This window comes from Camponotus floridanus, unplaced genomic scaffold (assembly GCF_003227725.1).
Source record: "Camponotus floridanus strain SB8 unplaced genomic scaffold, Cflo_v7.5 scaffold23, whole genome shotgun sequence".
NCBI lineage: Eukaryota > Metazoa > Arthropoda > Insecta > Hymenoptera > Formicidae > Camponotus > Camponotus floridanus.
In genome coordinates, this window is record NW_020229359.1 from 810,082 (window position 1) to 834,106 (window position 24,025).

The following is a 24,025-nucleotide window of genomic DNA, read 5'->3' on the forward strand; positions in this document are numbered from 1 at the left end:
AAATTATTTTCATCATAATAAAAAGGAAACATATTCGAGAGTCTTAAGAAAAAGAAAAAAAAAAAGATCTTTAAATAATTTTTCTACATTTGGGAATGTAATTTAGGAACTTTTGTGCAAAAGTAAAAATATAAAATTCGCAGAAATCTTTCTGCGGCAGACAGAAGAAACGGTAAAAGTTATCATTTAGCGTTTATATATATTTGTAGATCTTTCGTTACATGAAAAAAAGCTCGCTCATAGTAAAAAATATGCCACTACAGACCAAACGTAGTTTTATTCGGCTATAATGACGGTACAATTATGAATGCACTTACTGTTTTGATCTTTCTCTTTCCTTCGCGACTCTACCACAAACGTAGTTATACATACACTATTGACACAGAATCTTTTATTCGCTATATAAGCATTGTGTGAACATACATCATTTTTATTTCTCGCTTACAAAATATCTACGCGCCCCTCGTACTCTTCCTCGTATCGAAGAGATCGACGTGTCAGTCGCTACATTTATTGTACACGCTCTCATTTACTCCTAAACGGCCTTCACACGCATCCTTCCGCGTAAAAAATGTTACGTCGTCTATAAGAATCGATTTAGAACGATTATAACGGGAGAAAATTGTACGGCATACTTATTGCCATATTATTCTCGGTCGGATTATCCAGATGGATTCGTAAAAACGGTACAAAAAAATCGAGCTTACATTCTTAAAGCTAAATTCTAGAACCATAATCGAAAATACGATTAGAAGAAAAAGAGGAGCGGAAGTAAAGTAATAAAACAAATATACAATTGATTTACCACTTCATTGCTCTCTTGCACAATGCGAGTGTCGTTTTTATATTTCTCACGCATATATTAATATGGATAATATGTCAGCTTGTCGAAAATGAGATACCGGAAGATCTAGCGAAGGATCAACAGAAGCGGAGCGTTTGTCTACAGCAAAAGAAGAATTACAGGACAAAAAGTCTACAAGTAAAAATCTGTAAAGCTATTCTTTAGGGAACTGTGAGGAATAAAGAAGCACAAAAACGGTTGGGACATTCCTTCTCCCGTAGAAATATAAAATAAAGGCGATTTGCAAGTTATTTATTTAAATTGAAGATAAAAGTTCTTGTGGAAAAAGGGGAGTACTCTATCTAAAACAATATAATATTCTAAGAAATGAACTATACAATTCTGTTTTTTTTTAATGAATTAAGCTCCAGAGCTGCTAAATAGATGAAAATTCTTCGTTTAATCATAGGTCGACTTTGCGGAATTGCAATTTTTCGAAACTATCAAGATATATATTTATAATATCGTATAAGAGCTACCGCGATAATTACAAATAACACAGCTCAGTTTCGACAAAATTATTAACTTGTCCGCTTTTACGAGTTCTCGTAACTCGGGTACAAAAATTCGATAAACGGGCATAAGATCACATTCAGATCTCATCCGTTGACCTTTAATTACGCCAAGGATCATCGCGTTTATTACGACGAGATCCTTCTAACTCGCACATTTCTACGCACATAACTCTCTCGAATCATCACATAATATGCATAGGCGCTGTTATCAAAACGTAGCAAACACGCATGAGAGTTTAAATCGATTTCGCGAGTATGCTTATTTCGCTCGGTATTGCGGATATTTGTAGAGCGGTCTGTCGGAGGGGAATGTGTGGCTCGCGCATACAAAGATTATATACATTATTATTTAATCACTCGGTCGATTAATATACGTCTATGTGTGAGCGTGTGTATAGACACACCTGTTCTTACTCGTCCCAAAATACTGCGCGACATAGGACGTCTCAGATTGCAATCATTATACAGGGTGTCCCAGAATTAAACAATTAAACTTTGTCAGTGTATTTTATGGATATGTACGCTTCATTAAAAAATTATGATGAAAATATTAAAATGTGGAAACGTGAAAGCAAATGAGTTATACAAGAATCGATTTGTAATAAGAATTCATCGAAAAGATTTGCCATTCATTGAACTAAAACAAGATAAAGGCGTCAAAATTCATAAGATATTAAATTTAATTCCCTTAATGATGTTAACTTGAAAGAAACAGAGAATGGCATAGGAACGAAAAATTAAGCGCAATGTATTTTCTTTTTTTTTAATATAACGTGATAATGCTTGATGTGTTCAGATATAAAATTGATATAAGACATCTTGTATCAGTAAAAATATACTGACAAAATTTGTTGATGATTTAACTGTGAGACATCCTGAGATTGATTTGATCCTTAATCCACCATTGGAAAGCGCACAAAGAGAATTATATCTTCATTACATGAATTATATCTTCACTACATCTGCTATAGAAAAATAATTGCGAAGGCTGGAGGCTACTGGAAGAAGTACTCGTCAAACTCTCAAAAAGGCAGTTACGACGTACGCGATATATAAAAAATCATTGACTTTATATCATAATAATAATGATTTTTTTTTTCAAATATGTGCAAATGTCATGATGTTTATAAAATAAGAAAAAAAAGAAGGATAACGCGGCAATAAGGAAGAATGCCAGATGTAATTTGATTATCGGCCTTCAGAGATCGGTCGTGTTCGATATATCTACAGGACTTGACTTTTTTTGACAAACGATACGTTTGCATTTATAAAATTTCTCGAAGGGCACACGAGAGCCATGTATATAACACAGCTTTACAATGAGAGCGATCCTATAAAAAACATTCGTGAAAAATATCAATATCTCTCTGTTTGTTACATGCTCTGAACCCGGAAAAACTATTTGTAAGAGCATAAATATACACTTTGATTCTGTCGACACACGTATCTCTCTCGTTTGTGTTTGAAATCGTTCGCGATTGTACTACGGCATTTCAATGGCACATTCTAATCTTCGCATCAACGTCTCACTTCGGTTTTGCACAACATAATTCCAAATCACAGATTATTTAATTACAGTTGCATATTAAATCCATTTTTTATGAATCTTAAAAAAATATATGTATCAAGAAATCCGGTATATTTCTGAGAAAATATTATTTAAACCTAAAAATTTGTAAAGTAAAAAAATATACTACACGGCGTATCGTATATGTATAAAAAAAATATGATAAATCTATTTGCCTTATTCGCATTTATTGCGAAAATTAAACATTTCCCAAATATAAACAAAAAAATTTTTGATTACTCTAAAAAAACGAAAGATAACAGAAGCGTCAAATGCAAGCATTTAGAGAAAGAAAAGGCTGTTGCTTTAATATATATCTTATTAGGCTGCTGCGTAAATTATCTTGGAACAAGATGAAGTATAAGCATCAATCAAATATTAGTTATTGAATATTTCAATGCAAAAGATGCAAATAAAAAAAAATAAACAAATCTAATGCACTCTATGATTGGGATATCAAAAAAAAATGTGAGATTTGTACTTTTTTCGTAGGTATTCTGGGAGATATTGAGCAGAGCGCATTCCCTTATTACACGTTTCCCTTCGAATATTGATCATTTCGCATTATGAATTTATTCGTGTGTGCTTCGTATATATCGCGTAAATACGAGAGTCATTACCCTACGTACCAGCGAAGATTTTGGAGTATTCGCTAGGATTTAATAGCAACATCCACTTCTTTTTTCTTATACTATATAAACAAAAGTGAAAAATAAAAAATTATAATAAGTATATATAAAAAGTAAACTTTTGATTTCAAAACAGAACCTATTCGGGATAGGTCAATAATATATCTTTGTAAAATATCGATGTGAAAATAAATTTCGATCAATCATGTAAAATCGTATAAAAACGTAACAAAACTTAAAAAATAGGCCAATATTTCTTTCTTTTCCCTTGCTAGTACAGAAATGGCGCGAGTTCGTGTTCTAAAAATAAGCGACATGATCTAAAATCAAAACCGCCGCCTGAGACTCGCTTTTGTTGCTAACCGTTAACCATTTCGGTACCGATATGCAGTTCATAAGTGATAAAAGGTGCAATTAATATCGGACATTTTCTTGATATATGAACGATATAAATATCGTTATCAAAATATATAATAGCATTTTATCAGTTGATAGTACGAGTTAAAAGTATTCTTCTCGTATACTCGTCATTACAATTAAACGCGCTTGTATAATTAAAGATATACGCAATGAATGTTTATGACATATTATATTATTTGATTTAGCAATTTGCTATCTTTTCTTTGCTAGATTATAATTTTATTTACGATATAAAAACAAGAGACTTGAGAAATGATTAGTACGATCTCAAGTGCACGTGAAATATGCAAAGAATGAATCTCGTGTCACCTTTTGTCACTATGAGACCACATAATGTTGGACCACCTCTTTCTACTCTCCTAAAGAATTAGAAGAGAAAAAGGGTGGTCTGCCTCGCTTGCTACTTGGTCGCCTCCGGTGGACAGTCGGGCTGGTTGTTGGGGTGAGCCGCAGTAAAGGCCGGATGATGCTCCAAATGACGGTCCACCCTCAGAATCGTGGGGAACGGTCTTAGGTCAACGTGAAACCTTCGTGCGTTAAAAATCTGTGGCACTAGGCAACAGTCCGCTAACGTAATTTCGTCGCCAACGCAGTATTTGCCCGCGCTCGATGATAACAACTTTTCTACCGCTGAAAAAACAACATTATCAGTGTTTGCTCGAGTTGTTTGTCGCTATTTAATTCATTAACGATTATATTTGTCATTTTTTCCAACATATTATTATTTATATATTAGTATTATTTTCAATATATTTAAAGATGCTGATGTTATCTAATTTTTTTTCAATCTTAGGTGCGATATATGTACATGATTATAATTGCAAACGTTCATAATCTTCATATTATGAATATGTAAAATTCGATATCAAGATATAAAAGTTATATAAATGATAGTTAAAAACAGATTATTTACTTAAATCTCAAAGCAAAAAAAAGGTTTCAAAGAAAACAGGGAAACTTATCATTTATAGCAAACTTTTATGACTTACCTGTAAATCCTCTAGTGATCCAATGCTGCGCCCATTCTTTTTTACGTTCCTCTCCGACATAGATTAAAACAACGAGATTTTGCAATGGTTGTATGCCACTGGCAATTACTTCGCAAATCTCTCTTACTCTGGCTCTTTTGACAGGATCCGCTGGCATCAGTGGACGATTCGGCCTAGTTTCTTCCAAGTATTGTAGAATATTTAGCTGTAAAGAAATCGCTTATTATTAAAAATTTTAAAGAATAATTGGTGCAATATGTAATCAAGTATACTTACAGACTCTATTAACGTATGATTGTCAATATGGAGCGCAGGCACTTGCTCCATTGGATTAATCTCTCGAAATTCATTGGAATGTTGTTCTCCACCACTTTTTACCAGACTTACAGGCTTTATGTCATATGGTATCTCTTTTAGATTCAATGCTAGTGATAAATATATATTATTATTAGATTATTAGGACCTACTTTTGAAAAGGAAGCTATCTGGACAACAGTAATGAAATTCTGTCTAATTACATTAAGAATAAAGAAGTTTGTTACATAAAGGCTCGATGAATTCAAAATGTAACTTTTTATCTATATTTCCTATAAATTATTATAGAAAATAACTCATTATCTATATTTTTTGTAAATCACAGTTTAGTTGATGCTATAAATGAATGAATCAAGTATGTACAAAATACATAAGTGAAAAAGTAAAGTAAATTACGTAAGTGCAGTTTATATATGCAGCATAAAATTATTATATCTTATATAATTATTAAATAGAGCACTCACCAATTCTTACTCTCCAGGAACACGAACTCCGCCAGTAGGAGTAAAGCACGGGCTATCGAAAAAGATGAGAAAAAATATAAATACATGACAAAATTCATTCGACCTTGAAAACTTTCCATGCTCGAGGCCGATCATAATGATGCATGAAATCACAGTCGCGCGTTAGAAAAAAATATTACAAGCGATAACAGGAGTAGATAGGACACTAGTAAATAGGAATGATTCGTAAGTATTAAAATGTGCATTTATTAAACAACGTTTCAATCATCCATACGATACTAATAATAGTCAATTTCTCAATCTGTGAAATAATTCGGAGCTACATATTTCATGCAAAGTAATTATTTTTTGGAAAAAGTAAATTTTTTTACGAGCTTGTAAAAGAAATTACTGACATAAAAAATTCTATAATCAAGTTACCCAAAAGAAATTTAACATTTTAAAAGTTTCCTTCATGTTTCAAAATCATACGTAAAAAGTCAATTCATTATACACAAATGTATTTTTAAAAGCATAAGCGATTAAAAGCTTAATTTAATCTCGATAGTTGTGGGGATCAAAATTCTATTAAGAAACGATGAAAAGTAATCAATTTGTAAAATAATTGTTATAAATATATATAGATAAATAATATAGATAGATATAAAATTAAAAATAAAATAAAAAAACATAGATAAATGTAAACTTTATATTTTTTAAGAAGCTTTATTATTATTTTTTAATATTATTTATCTTTCAGAAATAAAGATTTTTGAAGAAATATATTTTGAAATAATATCCTTTCAACGCCTAATCGTTCTCGGAGCTGCATTGACATTTCCAAGTTGTCACTCGCTCGCTGGAATTTTGAGCGAAATAGTAATCGTGCGCGCGCGCGCGCAATCGGTCGCTCACACATACACATATACACGAGGCATTTACAAGGCACGTACATTTGTCAATCGAGGATGTTCCGGAGTAGAGTAAGCGGTGAGCGCGTTTCGCGAGTCCGCTATCGAAGACTGAGATCAATATAAAGCTCAATTTTCCACGTCGTCCGCGATATGGAAAGACTATACTTTTCTGCCAATGTCGCGGCTAAATACATGGATCGTTTTCGCGCGACCGCGACACCGAGGGTCCGAATTTATTGCAATTCTCACGCAGGATTCAGGCGGGTCGCCGGCTTCATCGGCTTGTGTCAACGTGCCACGACGTCATGGCGAGATTCGGCGATGCAGGAAACGACGTGCGAGAACGAGCGAGCTCATCACCCGGCTGCTCTCGCCTACTGTAGGCGAGAAGGTTAAATCGTCGCACTCACTTACCTTACCCATCACGGACATCTCGTTGATCTCTCGCTAGCACTCGCCTGTCAGTCTCGTTATCCGGCCAGTGACTCCCGATACGCGGCCTGCCGTCGTCAATCTGTCAGAAATAATTCGGAATCGCGGTGAACGCGCGAAATCGCACCTCCTCCCCCTTTTATTCGATTGCCAGTCGTTCCTCCTCGTCCCACCGCTACTTTCTCGACCGGCCAATCAACGCCCGACTTTCCGATAAGCAGAACCATGTGAATTGTAGAGGGTACCTCAAGTGAGAATTTGGACTCTTGTTGGAGTTTTAGATCGAATACTGTGTGATAATATTCAGCACTATCACTAGGAATTCAATAATACTATCACATCATCAATAATACTATCATGTCACTCTTTCTATCTGACATAAAAGTCTGCTTTCGTCCTGCTTGCACTTTTTAAAAAAATTTCTGCAAAATGAGATAAATATACAGGATGTCCCAGACCATTCATTTTAAAAGGGGTGTACAGGTGGTCTGGGACACCCTGTATATTTGAACGTTAGAGAGAGAGAGAGAGAGAGAGAGAGAGAGAGAGAGAGGGAAATACAAAAAATCTAGGTAGTGCGAACAACACGAACAGACCTTTAAAAAGCGATTTTACCAGCCGGAAAATGGAACATTAAAAAATACTCTAAAATGGCGATAGATGGCAATAGTAACGAAAGATTTTGGCGTAAGCGTCGTCGAAGAAATTCTCAACCTAACCTATTTATAATTGACGTGTCACAATAACGTTTGATGTTTTGAAGGAGAGAGAGAGAACGGCGAGATATCTCTCTCTCTCGCCAGATCTATCTCGATTTGATTTCGCGATGAGATAATAAACAACTGTGAAAATGAATAGTCTAGGTCTAAATTTAATTTTAAGATTGGGTTGTATATGCGCCAAAGAGACTATTACGGTAAACTCGAGGAAATACAGGGTCCGCGAACATCTCGGTGAAGGGTAAGTTTCTCAAATAAATTTATTAATACGCATAATTTTTTCATAATTTTTTTACTTTTATTGACAATCGCACGGTTTGTACGACAAGTTGCATAAAATAATATATCCTTAGAATTCTTTGATCTTTCTAAACAAATAATTTAATCTACTTTGCTCGATGCAAAACAAAGGAATCTCTTGTGTAAGAATAAAAAATCTTTTAATTTGCAAAAAAGGATACTGTCTCTTATAAATTTTACAAAGGCAATGAATATTTCCTAAAACAGTAGATAAACAGCAAAATTTTCCATTTTTTTAGTGGATTCAGTACGGTACTCTTAGTGGAAGATGTTGTTACACATAAAAAATATGCTATTAAGAAAATTGTTTGCTATGGATCAGAGGACCAACAATTAGCAATGAGAGAAATTGAATATTATAAGCTGATAAAGCATCCAAACGTTATAGAATGCATAGATTCGACACGTATAGGTACAGCGGATCCAATTCTCAACACGACGAGTGAAGTATTTATTGTTTTACCGTATTATCACGTAAGTTGACACAACTTTTTAATAAAACTGTAATATTTCATGCAATGCAATGTTTTATAAATCTATTAAATTTGATGTCATTTCAGAAAGGAACTGTAGCAAATGAATTGGAACGACGAGCAAGAAATTGTGATTACATGAATCCTATAGATATTCTCAGCATTTTTCTACAGATTTGCGAGGGTGTGAAAGCATTTCATGAAATAAAACCAGAACCTCTTGCTCACAGAGATTTAAAAACTGCAAATATAGTACTTAACGATGATGGAACACCTATTATTATGGATTTGGGTAGATTATATTTTACTATATCTTATTAATACATTTAGTTATCATATGTAAATTTTTTCTTTATCAAATATTAAATCACTGTTTAGGTTCTATGGCAACTGCTAGAGTTCAAGTATGTGGTACTCAAGCTGCACGGGTTTTACAAGATTTAGCAGCTGAAAGATGCTCTATGCCATATAGAGCACCAGAACTATTCAACGTTGAGAGTTATTCTATGGTTGACGAACGAACAGACATTTGGGTAAGTGTTACAGTATTTCTATGCTTCTTTCAATGTATTTTTAATGACATTTGCATTGACTTGATATAGAATTTTATTATAAATTTACCTTTTTTCAGTCATTGGGATGTATATTATATGCATTATGTTATTTTAAATCTCCTTTTGATACTGTTTATGAACGTGGTGACAGTGTAGCTCTTGCCGTAATGAGTGCACATGTAACATTTCCGGAAAATACTCCGTATAACGAGGTAATAATATGTTTTGTGTTTCTTATAAATCTATCATAAATATTATCAATAGTATTTTTAATTTTTTATTTCAAAATTTAAATCTTTGGATGATATATAAAATAATGAAATATTTATTATAAATTGTATTAGTTTATAGATGAAGTTTATGGATGAATTAGTTTACAGTATTATATTCAACTTTTTTTATTTATGTCTCATTAAATATTTATTATTATTTTTTTTAGTTTAAAGTAAATATTTAATATGAATATTATACAATATTACATAATATTATAATAATATACTTAATATTATATAACTTTTTTTACTAAGAATATTTAATATTACGTATTTCTTTTATTGAATATTGATCAGTCAAAATTCGAATATATATATATATATATATATATATATATATATATATATATATAACAGTTTATATAAATTATTATTAAAATCTTGTTTTTGAGCAAAGAAATTTATACAAATTAGAAGATTATACATATCTTTAATTCAAATATATAGTATTTTTTGTTACATAATTAGTCAGTATGTTTTCTCATATGATTTTCTCACATGATTTAGATATTAATAATATAAGACATTTACATTCTCTTTATTTCTTTGTCAATCATTAGTATTAAAAAAATTAACATTTAAAATATGCAAAAATATGTAAAAGAAAATTATTAATTTCGTTGATTAAATATTTGTAAGTTAAATTTGTAACACTATACATGAAAATATGTAAAATTAGGTTGCATTGTATTCAATAATTAATTATAAATAACTAATATTTATTTTATAATATTTTCTCTTTAGTTTATATAATGAACTTTCAAAGTATCATATTTATCGAATTTGTTAGCTTTTTTTATATTTTAAAATATATATGTATAACTTTAACTTAAGTTTTGTAATAAAATAAAATATTCATATAAATATTTATAATTATATATTAAATTTAATTTATAATAAATACATTAAATTCAATATATTTTTATTTTGACTTTTAAATAAAGTTAGATTTCTCCATGGGCAGGTTTTTGTCTTATTTGCATCTTATTTATGTCTTGTATCCTTGAAATTAATATTTCAAGGATCATAAATATATATTTTTCTTTTTCAGGATATGCAAGACTTAATCCTGTCAATGTTGAAAGTCAATCCAATGGAACGTCCATATATATATAGTGTAATAGAAAGTGTGCACGATACCATTGCCAAGTTGGAAGGTAGAGTGTAATCGCTAACATGGCATATACTGCAATGGCTTAGATTATGCCTTTAAGAAATACTATGCAACATCAAGCAAAAAATGTATGAGAAAAAACAGAAAAAAAAGAATGCATTTATGTATCTATTTGTAAAGATCTACAAGCAATATGAAAAATATCGTGAATCATAATCACGTACATCAACAAATTATATTTGCAAAAAAGATAATCATGAAGAGATTATAAAAATAATACTGAGAAGAACAAAAAATTATTTTCAAAAATACTAAATACACATGACAAATATTAAAAATTTCATCCATTTTTCATATAATTTATAATTATAGTATATCACATATTTAATTATATATAATTTTACAATGTAAAAAAATAAAAGCAATATTTTAATATATATATAAATATTTCATCGAAAGAGAAATGTATACATTAACGTTACTAAATATTACTTATTTTTCCAGCGTAAGTACAATCAGATGTGTTAAATGCAAACAAATTCTTTTTATATTCAAAATAACTTAAGTGTAAAAAAAATTCTTTTCATGTTCAAAGAAAGAAATAATTCAATATATTTAAATTTACTTTGTTAGATAGACGATGATTTGTATGATACATAGCTGTAATTATTTTTTCTAATATTTTAATTCGAAGGTTTCTTATATCTTATTTTGTAATTATTTTATTTTATGATGCATCGTATATTTTATTGTGACTTAATTCTATCTAAAAGACAATTGGCAATGATTGGTTTCATAACCGATTCACGTATTTATGCACATACGTGATAAAGATCGTCCGATGTGACGTCCGCTCGTGACGTCACAGTTATTCGTTACGATAATGGCATCCATGGCCAACGTGAGAGCGTGAAATCTGATATTTTTACAATAGATGCTTTTTTTGAATAAAATTAAAATTTTTATCACTTTCTTCATAGGTATTTTAATTGCATTATACCGATTATTTGTGACGTTGATGCAAGTTATAATGTTGCTTGGTTCGTTTTTATTCCACTCGCAGGAAACCAAGTTCCAAAGTTATATTTCGTTCCGGTATTATGGCAATATTTCTTGACGGAGTCGGGAACTCGGGAAGAGAATCTCGATGTAATCTTTTCGTGGCAGTGCGAGTAAGTGGACATACGTTCGTATTACTCGAAATTCTTCAAGATCTGCCAAAGTTTCGACGTTTATAAAGCCGGCAGTGCCATTTGTGACTTGTAAGTAATTCGTTCGTTAAAACAATTAATTGACGAAGGAAATAATATATCTAAATCTGTTATATATCGAGTAACTTAAGCTTCTAACCTCTTCTACGTTCAGTGCTATAATGAATTTTTATTAAACCTGTCTCTACTCGCTACTTACGCTTTCGTTCCGCCAATCGTACGATATAATTATGTCGTCTTTCATTCAAGAATATACTATATTTATAATGCACGAAATGACATCAGGATCATTCATATAAATTACCGGCGAATAAATATTTTAAATATAATATGTAAAAGTTTAACAGGCTTGTAATATTTAAAAAATATTATAGCGAAAAAAACTGAAAAATTTGAATAAAAATATCTTGTGTATATTAATGTCCAACATCGCGATATCGATTATATTATACATATAGCTGTCAAAGATTATATATATATATATATATATATATATATATATATATATATATATAGTATATGTATAATAATATAGTATATGTACAAATATGCAAATCTTATGGTTACGATATCTGTACGTGTGTGTGTGCGTGCATGCGTCAAAATATTATTTATATAAATACTTTAATTATGTTTTTCTGATGTTTTCTAAGAATTTCGAAAACATTTTATCAATTCCATATTTATTACTGATATATTCTTTTTCTATTATTTTTTTATTTTCGAGTTCCCTCTGTGAATCAGCTGTTTTTCTATTCTCGAGTTCTCTATTTTCTCTACTTTTTCGTAAATCAAGATTCTTTCCTCTCTATCTTTCAGTTATTTTCCTACTCATTTGCATGATGACCACGTGATCACGTTAGAGAAAGTGGGTGAAAGGCAGGGCATTGTATAACATTTATATCCCCATGTTATTAAAAGAAGAGTGAAAATCATAGTGAAATTGTAAAATAGCGAAGATATTTGATCCTGATTGATATTGGAATAAAGAAAATATGTGTTTTATTTTACAGGATTTAATTTTTCAGTATATCGAATTTTCAATTTTGGTGATGATCGAAAGTTTCTTTTGGATTTATTATCAATTTATTTTCCAATGAAACTAAATATAATTAAAATAATGCTCTTTGAATGATTGAAATGACACTAATAATTTATTGTAATTAAAAAAAAATTTTTACAATAAGTAGTTTTTTGTAATAAATAGAACATACTGTTAAGTAAAACGTATAAAAAACTTATGAAAACTTGACGAAAAGAATTGTGGATATAATATTGGATTTAAAGTTCTCTCTTTAACAATGTTAATATTAGTTTATTCGCTAAGTACATACAATATATTTCCTCCGTTTAAGAATTCTTAATAATAAAACTAAAAAATTTCTACTCATAGTTTATCATATTTTATCATACTATTTGAAATGCTAATCATTTACGTACCAATACACGTTCCACAGTTTCAATTATGCAAGCAAGAATCATTAAAGATGCAACGCGTCAAAAAAAAGAGACGTTTTAGTTTTTTATTTCACAATCGGACGACACGTTTCTTATCTTTCTTTAGTTTCATAACTAGATAATATTGAAAGATTGTTTTGCTTTTGTTTTAATTTTTTATACATATATATACACACACACACAGATTTATAATTTTATAAAGATAAATTTATATAAACAAAATTTGAATCTTTTAATGTCTAGAAATAGAACACATGTTATATACGGAGTTTTTAACATATTTTAACTATATAGAAAAAACAACGTTAAATTACGTCATCGAACAAACATTTTAATTGATGTTTTAAAAGCCAAATAGTTTCGGAGAATTGCTTATTCGGTACAACTTCTATTCATCGTAAAAATATGCTCAGTCTTCAATTGATATATATGAGAACAGGAAACACTTAATAAAGATTGCTTACACTTATAAAGATTGCTTATACTTATAAAGATTGCTTAAGAAACATTTAATAAATTAATAAACATTGAAAAAATTATTATAGAGTAGTAGATAAAACGAGTGAATCAGAATAATCGAAATCATATATCTTTTATATATCTTCGAAATACTGTGTGTGTGATAGTATATTTTTTCACACATAATTGAATTAATGTTTCACATTAAGTGTGCAGGCTTTATTTATTACTTATTTTCAAATCAATTAATCTTTATCTATAGAAAACAAATAAAGATAAATAAGTTATTATAGTATCAATGTTGTTTGATTGAGTCGCATTTTTTCGCATCGTAAATGAACAGACGGGGAATTTCGAGGGACAGGCAGACAGGGATTTGTAATTTTCTATGAAAAACTTTTGTTTTTTTTTCTTTTCGTTGTGTGTTAAAAGAAAATTTGGATGTTTAAATTAACGATAAAAAAATCTACAATTAACGACGATAAAATTATTGAATATTTCGATACTAAAATGTTATTTGGCATTTGTCGCATTTTATCAATAGCCTTTTGCTATCATTTACTATCAACCATGATATGCAACGACCTTGTATAATATATTAGTGACACAAAAAAAAAACGTGCATAAAAGAAGTTACGTGTACATTATATGATAATCGTATGCAAACAAAAGAATCTGCATTTTGTTCTGGTGAAATTACGTGACGATAAACAATAAATAAAATGTAATTGTAATTAATATATTTTATGTATATAGCTGATTGTCTTTTTTGTTACGACTGTCTTTCCGTTGTTGAGAATACGAATAACGAACAGGTGGATTCTTTCGATTCATAAATTGCTAACGGTATTATTAATGTTTCACGCTTCAATAATTAATTATTCATAATCAATTTCTTCCGCGAATTTTTAACTCAAAAGCAGTATCTGCATATTATTAGGTAATTATATGGTTTCGAGAGAATGCCAAACGGATTCGTAGTACAATAATGATTGGAAAATAATTGTGAGTCTATCCACGAAAATAGGTTTAATTTTATTCAAGCAATTATGCTAAAAAGTACAAGTATTGATAAAATTATTTCAAAATAAAAGATTCAAGAAACTCGTATAAAACTCGTGTATAGACATCTTTATCAATTTTTTTCTCGATATGCACACTTTCTTATCCTTCTATATAATCGATATTTTTTGCTTTTAACCGAAATAAAGTTTTTTCCAAAATTTATGTAAAAATGTAGGAAATAAATCTCTTAGATTTTGACCAAAAAATTCTTATGATTTCTTTATTCTGAACCACTTTCTTTTATTTTAACTAACAAAACTATTTGTTTAACCTAAAATATCGTTAAAAATAATTATGTACATGAATAATAATTATTCATGTACATAATTATTTTTAACGATATTTTAGGTTAAACAAATAGTTTTGTTAGTTAAAATAAAAGAAAGTAATAATAGTAAAATAAAGTAATATATAAATATAAAATTATTGAAATTTAAATAAATTTTCAAATGGTTTAAGTTTTAATTTAAATAATACATCAGTTTTTCATATATTTTTCACATATTCATATATATACATATATTTTTTATATATTTCTAACGAAAAGAAATATTTTTTTATATCTTAATAATTTGTAAATGTTTAATGAAAAAAATAAAAGAATTAAGGGAAAAATACTTTAACAAATTTTTACATTGGTATATTCCTTCCTTCAAATTACCTTGATGTTTCAATTTTATATAATATTTTATATAAATAATTTTATCTTTAATTTTATATAAATAATTTTATCTTTAAAAATCTTTCGAAGATTACTCAGAGTTATATATATGAATTATATATATGTCAGAATCAAGAATATTGGAAGAAAGGAGAAGTACATTAAAATTTACTTTGATTTATAATAGTTTATATATTATTCGCGATTTATGTATTATTCCAAAATTTACATTTTAAGATGTAAAGCTATGAAAAAAATGTCCCCCTCCTTCCATATGTTAGCCAGAAATAAACCCACGGAGACTTATATTAATAATCACGTCAAAGTAATTTATTAAAGATATTAATTAATTGGTTTTAATATTAATTGAAATTATGTCACGCTATTAGTCACATGATTAAATATCACTGCGATCATACATTTTTTATAGCGGGTCACAGAAAAGATATAATGATATCATAGTTCTCTTTTTGTGCTATATTTTATGTTATATCAGTAAGCTATATATGCATGTATGTTTGAACGTATATATATATGTACGTGATAAATTATAAGCAAGCGAGGGGGAGAATGAGAGAAAGAATGAGATACAAAATACATCATAAAAAGAGTCTTCGTAAAATCATACGATATCTCGCGATATCATGCGGTAATATGGCAGTATTACATATCGCGCGTGATCACGTTGAAAGTTCATAGTTTCACAGTTAACTGTCGCGAGTGACTCGTAAGAACATTGACTCCACGTAAAATCAAACGTTTTTACAGGTACAGAAACATTCATTTTCTATCGCAAAAATTTTAATACAAAAACTAACCATAGGAGTTGTTTATCTGTATTCCATGCAATTTCAGTTTTGAAAATCTTCTCTTAAGATCAATACATAGAATGCATTTGTTCATAATAAAATATATACTAATACATGCTCTCGTACATGAGAGAGAGAGAGTTTCCAATCTCTCAATCTATTATAATTCTCAAACGATAAATTGTCTGCATTTATCACAAAGAAATATTATTAAATGTACGTATACGTTAAATTAAATTACTAATTAAATGATGTGTTGTGATATAATCACGTGATATAATTAGTGATATAATTACGCAAGAAGGTGATATAATTACGAGCGAAAAAGATAACATAATTTAAGTATTTTTTAATCACATTTTCCAATATTAAAATCTAAATTATTTAAAAATATATATATTAAAGATATTATATTAATAATAATTCATAATAATTAATAATTTTTTTATTAGTATTAATATTAATATTTAATAATCAATGTATATTTTTTATAAATATTGTATAATATTTATAAAAAAATATACATTAATTATTAAATATTAATTTTATCGTTTGAGAATTATAATAGATTGAAAGATTGAAAACTCTCTCTCTCTCTCTCTCTCATGTACGAGAGCATATATTAGTATATAATATTTATATAATAAAAATTTATATATATATATATATATATATATATATATATATAGTGTATTGATTTGAATAATCTTTATTATTAACATTAATAATCTTTATTGCTGAGCGAGTCTTTTTTCATAAAAACAAATTTTTTTATGAATAAATTATCTTTTATATCCTCGTGTATTATTTAACATATTGAATTATTCTATGTACGAATAATAATATTACAAATCTATTTATTTTGATCTGTTGACAGGAATTGTAAAAAAAATGGCAGCAAAGGCAATTCGCGAAGCGACTGGGAAAGATTTAATTAATCGTAAGCTTTCTTCTGGAACAAAAGTAGCGAAATCTAGATTCGTACCTATTACGGGAGATACAAATTGGATCGATATCGCCAACGAATATCCATGGCTCAAGACGGAGAAATTAGTCGTAAAACCGGATCAATTAATTAAGCGTCGAGGAAAGCTCGGATTAATCAAAGTGAATGCAGATTTACCTACGGTACAAAAATGGGTTGAGCAACGTATGAATAAGGAGCAACGCGTCGGCAAGGCAACTGGAAAGTTAAAAACATTCATAATCGAACCATTTGTATCGCACAAACCGGTAAGAATTTTTTGTATTGTTGTTTCTTTATTTTAAATGTTTATGTATGTTTTTTTCTAATACAGGATGATTGCTGAATTTATAGAATCTCTTTATAAGCTTTATGTTAATTTATATTTCACATACATGGATATCAATCCGTTGGTAGAAACGGACTTTGCGATCTATATACTCGAAAAACTTTGAGAAATCACATTATAAAATGTTAATATATTTACATAATACATACATTAAATAGAAAAAGAATAAAAAATTGAATAAAAAGCATTTTGCTGCTGCTATGCCAAGAATAACGTCGCGATAGTTATATAAATAAAAATTATTATTAAAATGTTCAAATGTTTTATATAAATAATTAAAATATAATATAATAATAAAGATTAACAGCGCACAATTTTTTTATATTAAATTTTTGTTATTTTTAATTCATTTGTATTGATATGCAATCATATTATGATTTTAGAAACATTTTATTTGAAAATAGGATAATCAAAATCAAAATATCTTATGGGAATATCAAAGTACATAAGTATATATTCGTGTAAAATATGTAGTATAATATTGTACTTTATTAGATATAATATTTTTAATAATGATGATGATAATGAATAAGAATTTATGGTATATATAATTTTTTTATTCTCTTATATATTGTGGTGAAAATTTTTTTTATATCATCGGTTTCATAGAGGAAAAACAGATTCAATCAATAAAATATGTAATATATAAATACGTAAAATACGTATGTAATAATGTATATAAAACATTCTTTTGTACAATATTTTTTTTCGAAAGGTGATTTTTTAATGGTTTGATGCACATGTCTCAAGTATGCTAAAAATGGATGTATGTGTGTGTGTGTAATTTTATATATTAAGCTATTTTTGTAGCATTTAGTATATTATATATATTTATGTTATAGGAAGAGGAAGTTTATATCTGTATTTATTCTCATCGCAAAGCTGATACAATACTATTTCACCATCAAGGAGGTGTTGATATTGGAGATGTTGATGCTAAAGCTTTGAAATTAGACATACCAGTTGGCGGCGAATTGCCTGATCGATCTATATTGATTAATAAACTTCTGGTCAATGTGGCGGACGATAAAAAAGTGTAATGATACATTATGATTATTGTAAGTTTAGATTATATATATATAGATTATATTTTTGTTTATGTACGTTTTTTTTCTAATACAGGATGATTGCTGAATTTATAGAATCTCTTTATAAGCTTTATGTTAATTTATATTTCACATACATGGAGATCAATCCGTTGGTAGTAACGGATTCTGCGATCTATATACTCGATCTCGCAGCTAAATTGGACACTACGGCAGATTTCATATGTAAACCAGATTGGGGTGAAATTGATTATCCACCGCCATTTGGAAGAGATGCTTATCCAGAAGAAGCTTATATAGCTGATTTGGATGCCAAGTCGGGTGCCAGTTTAAAATTGACAATTCTTAATCCAAATGGCCGTATATGGACAATGGTTGCTGGTGGTGGTCAGTAGATATTCACATATAATAAATTGTGTTATTCTTTCGTGGCTTATTTATATATTAAAATACTATTTTATAATGGAATCTTACAGGTGCGTCTGTAATATATTCCGATACAATTTGCGACTTGGGTGCAGCAGATGAATTGGCTAATTATGGCGAATATTCTGGTGCACCAAGTGAACAGCAAACTTACGAATATGCAAAAACCATCCTGAGTTTGATGACGAAGACAAAGCATTCTAATGGAAAAGTGCTCATTATAGGAGGTGGAATTGCTAACTTTACTAATGTAGCTGCAACATTTAAAGGTATTGTTAAGGCTCTTCAGGAATATCAGCCTAAACTGGTGGAACATGATATAAGAATTTTTGTAAGAAGAGCCGGACCTAATTATCAGGAAGGCTTAAGGTGAAGAAGAAAAACTTTTTATATGTGATCAATAAAAGAAGTACTATTATATTGTATAGTATTATTATATAAAAAAAAATATTTTTAAAAGAATATTATTTCTGATAGAATAATACGGGAAGTTGGTAGACGTCTAGGAATTCCCGTTCATGTATTCGGTCCCGAAACACATATGACAGCTATATGCGCTATGGCATTAGGAAAAAAACCGATTCCCGATCCAGAAGCTCAAGAATTCTCAACTGCAAACTTTCTCTTGCCTTCCGGACAGGATGTCGGACCATCATCTACACCGTCCAAAAACAAATCGCCATTAGAACAACCTAAATTAACAGCTGCTGATGCAGTTGATTCAGACAATGGTGACAAACAACTTTTCAGCAATAAAACAAAATCTATCATCTGGGGTATGCAGACAAGAGCTGTACAGAGTATGTTGGATTTTGATTTTGTTTGTCGAAGATTTGAGCCATCTGTCGCTGCTATCGTTTATCCATTCACTGGTGATCACAAGCAAAAATTTTATTGGGGCCATAAGGAGGTAAGTTCTGAATAAAGAAAAAAAAGTATATATTTAAAACATTTATAAGAATAAAATATTGATAATTATATTGTTTTATCTTTTTTAAATAGGTCCTTATCCCTGTTTATAAACAAATGAAAGATGCTATGGCTAAGCACGTGGATGCGGATGTAATGGTCACATTTGCCTCTTTAAGATCCGCCTACGAAAGCACCATGGAAACGTTGCAGTTTCCACAAATCAGGGCAATCGCGATAATTGCGGAAGGTATTCCAGAAAATATGACTAGAAAATTGATCTTAGCGGCACAACGAAGAAACGTAACTATAATCGGACCGGCAACTGTGGGAGGTGTGAAACCAGGTTGCTTTAAGATTGGTAATACCGGGGGAATGATGGATAATATTCTGCATAGCAAATTATATAGACCTGGCAGGTAATATATCGTAATGTAGACGACAACAATTTTCGTATGAAAGTCGATTGGTTAATAACAATGGTAAAAATAACGTCGACTCACGAAGAACGTTATTTTCAGCGTCGCTTACGTTTCTCGTTCTGGTGGTATGTCAAACGAATTAAATAACATAATCTCAAAGGCTTCCAATGGCGTACTGGAGGGTGTCGCTATCGGTGGTGATCGGTATCCGGGAACTACTTTTATGGATCATATAATGCGTTATCAAAATAATCCAGAAGCTGAACTGATCGTACTGCTCGGAGAAGTTGGCGGCATTGAAGAATACGAAGTATGCGAAGCATTAAAAAGCGGCAAAATCACGAAACCGTTAGTGGCTTGGTGCATTGGTACTTGTGCCAGTATGTTCAATTCCGAAGTGCAGTTTGGCCATGCTGGCTCGATTGCGCATTCCAATCTTGAAACAGCTTCCGCGAAAAATGCGGCGCTAAAGGCCGCTGGCGCTTACGTTCCAGACAGCTTCGACACTCTCGGCGATCTCATACAAAGTGTTTATGAAAAGCTGGTAAACGATGGCACAGTGGTGCCGAAACCCGAAGTTCCACCGCCAACAGTACCAATGGACTATAATTGGGCTAGGGTAAGTTTTATCTGTATTATATTTTATATTTATAACCTTATATGTGATATCTATTTTCGTTATCAAGACAGAGAGAGAGAGAGAGAGAGAGAGAGAGAGAGAGAGAGAGAGAGAGAGAGAGAGAGAGAGAGAGAGAGAGAGAGAGAGAGAGAGAGAGAGAGAGAGAGAGAGAGAGAGAGAGAGAGAGAGAGAGAGAGAGAGAGAGAGAGAGAGAGAGAGAGAGAGAGAGAGACATGATATAAAATTTATAAAGCTAATTTATGTGTACTAAAGAAATGTGTTTTTCTTTTTTTCGACAAAATGGAATAAATAATATTTGCCCCCGATCAATTAATTTTTTTTTCAATATGTGATACGATATTTGCATATTTTAAAATTATCATATTATTTGATTAAAATTTGTTATAGCAAGTTTGTAGTTGAGTTTGTTTTTACACATATATTTTTACATGTATAATCGAAGCCGTTACGAGACAGTACGCAGCATACGCTCCAGCGTAGGGCACAAGTTTTGGAGGGGCGCAAAATTTGGAAGAACGCAAATTTTTTTTTTTTTTCACGGAGTGCATGGTCCGTTCTTCCAAATTTTGCGCCCCTCCAAAACTTGCGCCCTACGCTGGAGCGTATGCTGCGTACTGCCTCGTAACGGCCCCGTGTATAATTATCATTTTTTGAATTATCATCTTTTAAATCATTATGTATATGTAATATTTATATATATATATATATATATATATATCATAAAAAATAGGAACTTGGTTTAATACGTAAACCTGCATCGTTCATGACATCTATTTGCGACGAACGTGGACAAGAATTATTGTACGCCGGTATGCCTGTAACTGAGGTGCTGAAACAAAATGTGGGCATTGGCGGCGTCGTGTCACTTTTATGGTTTCAACGTTGTTTACCTCCAACCTATTGTAAATTTCTTGAAATGTCATTGATGCTCACAGCTGATCATGGTCCGGCTGTTTCTGGAGCTCACAATACTATCGTTTGCGCACGCGCTGGAAAAGATTTGGTCAGCTCTCTTGTTTCCGGACTTTTGACAATCGTAAGTAGAGAGTAAAGAAAGATAAATTCAACAAAGGGGAATGTATTCCAGAGATTTCTCTCCGAAAGATAGTCGGATTCCAAAAAAGATATTAATTTATAGGGCGATCGTTTTGGTGGTGCCTTAGACGGTGCGGCTCGCATGTTTTCTGAGGCATACGACGCTGGTTTACATCCGCAAGAATTTGTGAATAACACACGTAAAAAGGGCAAGCTAATTATGGGTATTGGTCACCGTGTCAAGTCAATTAACAATCCAGATATGCGCGTCAAGCTTATCAAGGAGTTTGTATTGGAGAATTTTCCGGCGAAACCTTTAGTCGAATATGCCTTGGAGGTTGAGAAAATAACGACCAGCAAAAAGCCTAATTTAATTCTTAATGTGGATGGAATTATCGCCAGCGCCTTCGTCGATATGTTACGGAACAGTGGTAGTTTTACAAGAGAAGAGGCCCAAGAATATATTGAAATAGGTGCCATAAATAGCCTTTTCATCCTTGGTCGAAGTATAGGATTTATTGGTACGATTATATATGTATATTTATGTTAATTATATGCATTTACATTTATGTTATCTTAATACGCATATATACGCTTTATTACATAAAGAGATAATGTAAATATTCACATACAAGTTTTTTTTAGGTCATTATATGGATCAGAGAAGATTAAAGCAAGGCCTTTATCGCCATCCGTGGGATGATATTTCTTATGTACTACCTGAACAATATAATTGAAAACTCTATGAAACGCGTAATATATAGTGCTTAACGTTTTATTGTTAATCACTTAGTTTGAAAATCATTTTGAAGATAAATGATTGAAATATAGAAGAATCAATGACGTATGTAACTAACTCAAGCATTCTCAGAAGGAAGTGAAGCCGAAAATTGGCAGTTTGAGTCAAAGTAAGAATATTGAAGAGCATCTGTTTCCTTTTTCTATCATATAAGAAGACTATTCTAAAACTGTCAAAAGCTATATAGATAATATATAAATAAAAGTGGAATCATATAAATTTTAATTTATATGATTCCACTTTTATTTTGATACGTTATTGATATTAGTATTATTTTTATGCAATATACACATGATTACAGTAGAGATAGAGATATTAAACAATAAATATAATATTTATTTAGTTTAATATCTTATATAAATGGTATCACATATCTTGCTGATTAATTATGACATCTTATATATAGCATTTTTTAAAATTTGCTTACTAAAGGTCTTCTTTTTTTTCTAACCATTTTTTTCTTTTTTTGTTATATGGTCTGCAATGTTTTTCTTTACATATGTATATATGTATTTTTTGACGCGCTCATATACTATTGAAACTAAATGTTCGCGTCCAGATCCGCGAAAGAGAAAGCATAGAGGCCATTCAACGTTCTCTTTCTTAAATATCAATGTCTGGCTTCACCCTCCTCCTACAAACTATATGAGTACTTGATCTACTTATATACGTCATTGAGAAGAATACATTAATGGTCGATCTATCGTTGCGATCGATTAACCGATCAATTGAAATCAGTATACGCAGAATTAGATTGCACATCACTTTAGTGCACTGAAAAACATTATATCATTTTTTTAAAATAAAATTGCTCCTAAATTTAATTTATTCTCTTATACAAATGTTTGTATTATATAACGTTTTATATATAATTATCTATTAATTTCAATCTTTTTATTAATTATAATTAAAATATTGTAACAATGATTAATTACTCTTAACTAAAAAATTACAAATCAGAAACATTACAAGAAAACATTAAACGACTATATGTTGTATAATTACAACTTTTTAATTCAATTTTATAAATCAATGTTTATGCAGACAAATTATGTTATATTCCAATATTATATTCCAAATTATTACATTCCAACGTGCATTTTTGTGCTTATAGATACAAAATTGGTGTAATAATTTATTTAAAAACTTATTAAAATTTTTTCAGCATTAATCGTCAGGTATGAATTTTTATTATAAAATTACTAATCTTTGTCTTTCTTCTGTACACAATTCTAATATGGATTATAAAAAAAGATAGTAAATATATATTTA

The 24,025-nt window shown here is 30.1% G+C and overlaps 3 protein-coding genes across 4 annotated transcripts; 2 read left to right on the forward strand and 1 right to left on the reverse strand.

The window, feature by feature from the left end:
* Positions 1 to 243: 243 nt before the first annotated feature.
* LOC105250701 (probable maleylacetoacetate isomerase 2) lies at positions 244 to 7,230 on the reverse strand. Its single transcript, XM_011256929.3, has 5 exons — positions 7,051 to 7,230; positions 5,744 to 5,795; positions 5,241 to 5,389; positions 4,965 to 5,169; positions 244 to 4,605 (listed from the first exon to the last, which is right to left on the reverse strand). The coding sequence occupies exons 1-5, from the start codon at positions 7,066 to 7,068 to the stop codon at positions 4,376 to 4,378; spliced, it is 654 nt and encodes a 217-aa protein (XP_011255231.1). The 5' UTR covers positions 7,069 to 7,230; the 3' UTR covers positions 244 to 4,375.
* Positions 7,231 to 7,635: 405 nt separating this feature from the next.
* LOC105250700 (serine/threonine-protein kinase 16) lies at positions 7,636 to 10,809 on the forward strand. Its single transcript, XM_011256928.3, has 6 exons — positions 7,636 to 8,028; positions 8,327 to 8,561; positions 8,648 to 8,852; positions 8,939 to 9,093; positions 9,192 to 9,326; positions 10,438 to 10,809. The coding sequence occupies exons 1-6, from the start codon at positions 7,919 to 7,921 to the stop codon at positions 10,552 to 10,554; spliced, it is 957 nt and encodes a 318-aa protein (XP_011255230.1). The 5' UTR covers positions 7,636 to 7,918; the 3' UTR covers positions 10,555 to 10,809.
* Positions 10,810 to 11,634: 825 nt separating this feature from the next.
* On the forward strand, positions 11,635 to 22,983 carry LOC105250699 (ATP-citrate synthase). 2 transcript variants are annotated; one of them, XM_011256926.3, is made up of 11 exons: positions 11,635 to 11,762; positions 17,041 to 17,396; positions 18,319 to 18,512; positions 18,599 to 18,909; positions 18,999 to 19,317; positions 19,426 to 19,858; positions 19,951 to 20,276; positions 20,379 to 20,898; positions 21,650 to 21,955; positions 22,058 to 22,475; positions 22,600 to 22,983. In XM_011256926.3, exons 2-11 carry the CDS (start codon positions 17,055 to 17,057, stop codon positions 22,689 to 22,691), a joined length of 3,261 nt encoding a protein of 1,086 aa, XP_011255228.1. In that variant the 5' UTR covers positions 11,635 to 11,762; positions 17,041 to 17,054; the 3' UTR covers positions 22,692 to 22,983. The 2 variants fall into 2 exon arrangements, with proteins under 2 accessions (XP_011255228.1, XP_011255229.1); XM_011256927.3 differs by lacking the exon at positions 11,635 to 11,762 and adding an exon at positions 16,105 to 16,122.
* The last annotated feature ends 1,042 nt before the right edge of the window (positions 22,984 to 24,025 follow it).

What these genes read in the sequence shown, in the direction of transcription:
- LOC105250699 (XM_011256926.3), top strand. Translation starts at nt 17,055, where the DNA reads ATGGCAGCAAAGGCAATTCGCGAAGCGACTGGGAAAGATTTAATTAAT. An exon ending in GACAATGGTTGCTGGTGGTG is followed by an intron (nt 18,910 to 18,998) that starts GTCAGTAGATAT and finishes GGAATCTTACAG; the next exon opens with GTGCGTCTGTAATATATTCC. An exon ending in AATTATCAGGAAGGCTTAAG is followed by an intron (nt 19,318 to 19,425) that starts GTGAAGAAGAAA and finishes TATTTCTGATAG; the next exon opens with AATAATACGGGAAGTTGGTA.
- LOC105250700 (XM_011256928.3), top strand. Translation starts at nt 7,919, where the DNA reads ATGAATAGTCTAGGTCTAAATTTAATTTTAAGATTGGGTTGTATATGC. An exon ending in TTGTTTTACCGTATTATCAC is followed by an intron (nt 8,562 to 8,647) that starts GTAAGTTGACAC and finishes ATGTCATTTCAG; the next exon opens with AAAGGAACTGTAGCAAATGA. An exon ending in ACCTATTATTATGGATTTGG is followed by an intron (nt 8,853 to 8,938) that starts GTAGATTATATT and finishes ATCACTGTTTAG; the next exon opens with GTTCTATGGCAACTGCTAGA.
- LOC105250701 (XM_011256929.3), bottom strand. An exon ending in TTCCTGGAGAGTAAGAATTG is followed by an intron (nt 5,390 to 5,743) that starts GTGAGTGCTCTA and finishes ATTTATCACTAG; the next exon opens with CATTGAATCTAAAAGAGATA. An exon ending in ATCATACGTTAATAGAGTCT is followed by an intron (nt 5,170 to 5,240) that starts GTAAGTATACTT and finishes ATTTCTTTACAG; the next exon opens with CTAAATATTCTACAATACTT.